Source organism: Carcharodon carcharias, chromosome 31, assembly GCF_017639515.1.
Source record: "Carcharodon carcharias isolate sCarCar2 chromosome 31, sCarCar2.pri, whole genome shotgun sequence".
NCBI lineage: Eukaryota > Metazoa > Chordata > Chondrichthyes > Lamniformes > Lamnidae > Carcharodon > Carcharodon carcharias.
The window spans coordinates 15,627,844-15,630,096 of NC_054497.1; the positions used below are offsets into that span (position 1 = coordinate 15,627,844).

General features: G+C 45.3%; 1 protein-coding gene across 1 annotated transcript in view; it reads right to left on the bottom strand.

Moving 5' to 3' along the window:
• The window catches only part of LOC121271635 (parvalbumin, thymic CPV3-like), a 31,755-nt gene extending 31,229 nt beyond the window's left edge, over positions 1-526 (bottom strand). Inside the window, exon 1 of the mRNA XM_041177729.1 lies at positions 405-526. Coding sequence (XP_041033663.1) covers positions 405-466 — 62 coding nt within the window. The 5' untranslated portion in view covers positions 467-526. The remainder of the gene's footprint in view (positions 1-404) is intronic.
• Between the last annotated feature and the right edge of the window lie 1,727 nt (positions 527-2,253).

Sequence of the window (2,253 nt, forward strand, 5' to 3'; positions counted from 1 at the left end):
AATAACTGGCTTGTTTTCCAGCCACGTGTCTCACTCTGATAATCATTTCCCACCGACTGATCCACGTGGGCAGATGCAGAACGAAGGATTTGCCTTGAACTCAGGGTGAGCAGCTCCCAGCGAAAAATTTAAGAGACAATTTAGCATTGGGGTTGGGGGGGGGGGGGGGGGGGGGGGGTGAACCATTAAGAACAGGAGAGAAGAGAACGCATGGTTCATAGCTCAAATACCAGGAACAACTGCACTCCAGCCTCAAACAACCCAGGACACAGGACAACCAGTCCGATTGTGGGATGATCCTGTAAAATACGAGATGGTTGATCACCTTTCTCGACCTTCAAACATTTGGATCAAGGTTTGAATTCACATGAACAAGTCCATAATTTTAGAGGAAAGTTACTCACTCCAGTCTTACATCACGCTGTTGCTGCAATTCGCTGTTCCACCATTCACCAATAGGGAGCATAGCTGAGCTGTCATCGTCTGTGCACTCGGACCGGTAGAGTCTCAGATTAACCCTGTCAATCAGCCGGGTTCCTGGTACTGTGTGGGGCACACTGCAGCGTGACCAATAATAAAAAGAATGTGAGTCCAAATCCCACCATAGCTGTTTACGTTTGAACTGAATTCAGGCTCAAAACACTGGAGATGAAAATGATCTCAGTAAAAGTGGCCGTGAGTTTGTTGTAAAAACCCAACTGGTTCAGTAATGTCCTTTAGGGAAGGAAACCAGCCATTTCTACCCAGTCTGGCCTACACGTGACTCCAGTCCCACAGCAACATTGTCGTCTCTTCTGAGGTGGCGATCTCCAGCAGCACCACTTTCTCAAGGGCAGTTAGCGATTGGTAATTAAAGTTAACCTTTCTAGCAATGCCCACGTTCCGAAAATTAATAAAGCAAATGGCAAAGGGAATTCGACCAACTGGCCAAAATCCCAGGACCTTGGTATCATTAAGCATCTCCCTGAAAGAACTCCTGAAATGAGACAGTGCCAGAGAATCTTCCACACCCTTGTACACTCGTTCCATGGTTCATGATGAAGGTGATTGGTTTCTAATCACCCAATATGATGTATTTGAGTTTACAGTAGAGCAGAAGCAGGACCTGAATTTTTAGCATGACTGTTGTCTAAAGCAGAGTCTAAATGTTACATTTATTATAAAGTAGTTGCCTCAGACATACTCCATGGCAAGTGCCCCCTCACTTCAACGGGTTACTGGTGAAGAAGTTCCCTTGCTTGTTCCTCTCCTAAACTCCAAATCGTCAGGCCCACTCACTCTCATTGTGCTGCCACTAAAACCTGCTCATCCCCAAGTTGATAAAATGGAGGCAGAGATCACAAAAGCAAGGAAGTGAAGCAAAACCTTTATGAAACACTGATACAGCCTCAGCTGGAGTACTGAGTTCAATTCCAGGCCCCGCACTTTGGGAAGGATGTCAAGGCCTTGGAGGGGGGCTCGGAGGAGATGGTCCCAGGGATGGGGAACTTCAGTCAATGTGGAGAGACTGCAGAAGCTGAGATTGTTCTCCTTAGAGCAGAGAAGGTTAAGAATGGATGAGGTGTTCAAAATCATGAAGTGTTTTGACAGAGTAAATAAGTGGAAATTGTTTTCACAGGCAGGATGGTTGGTAAAGAAAACAGGGTAAGATAGTTAGCAAAAAAAACAGAGAGTTTTGTCAGGCAACGAGTTTTTATGATCGGAAACATACTGCCTGATGGGACATGAATTCAACAGTAACTTTCAAAAGGGAAATGAATAAATACTTGAAGGGGAAATATTTGCAGAGCTAACAGGAATGAGTGGGTGAATGGGGTTACTTTCTTTTTTCCCAAGAGCCAGCACAGGCCGGATTGGCTGAATGGCCTTCTTCAGTGTTGTAAGAACTAATGATTCTAACCCATTCTTTTCCAGACCCATGGACTGCTGCTACTCCCCCAGATTTTTCATTTCTGCCCCTCCCAATTTTCCCTTTGTGTGAGTCGTGAATCAGGCCTGAGTTTACCCAATGTTTACCTCAGCCGCTATCTCCGAAAGGGAGGAGAGCAGATCCCAAAATAATTCCTATGAGTCAATGGCAGGAACAGTGATGTGAGGAGTTGGGCAGGTGAACAACTAATTAACACACATGCCCACTCCCCTTAAATACCTTTGGAGTAAACCAGACAACCTTCCCTAATCTGACTCAGAATTTCTCAATCTGTTGTGACATCATTGTTTCCTGGCCCATCCTCACATGAGGCAGATCAAATT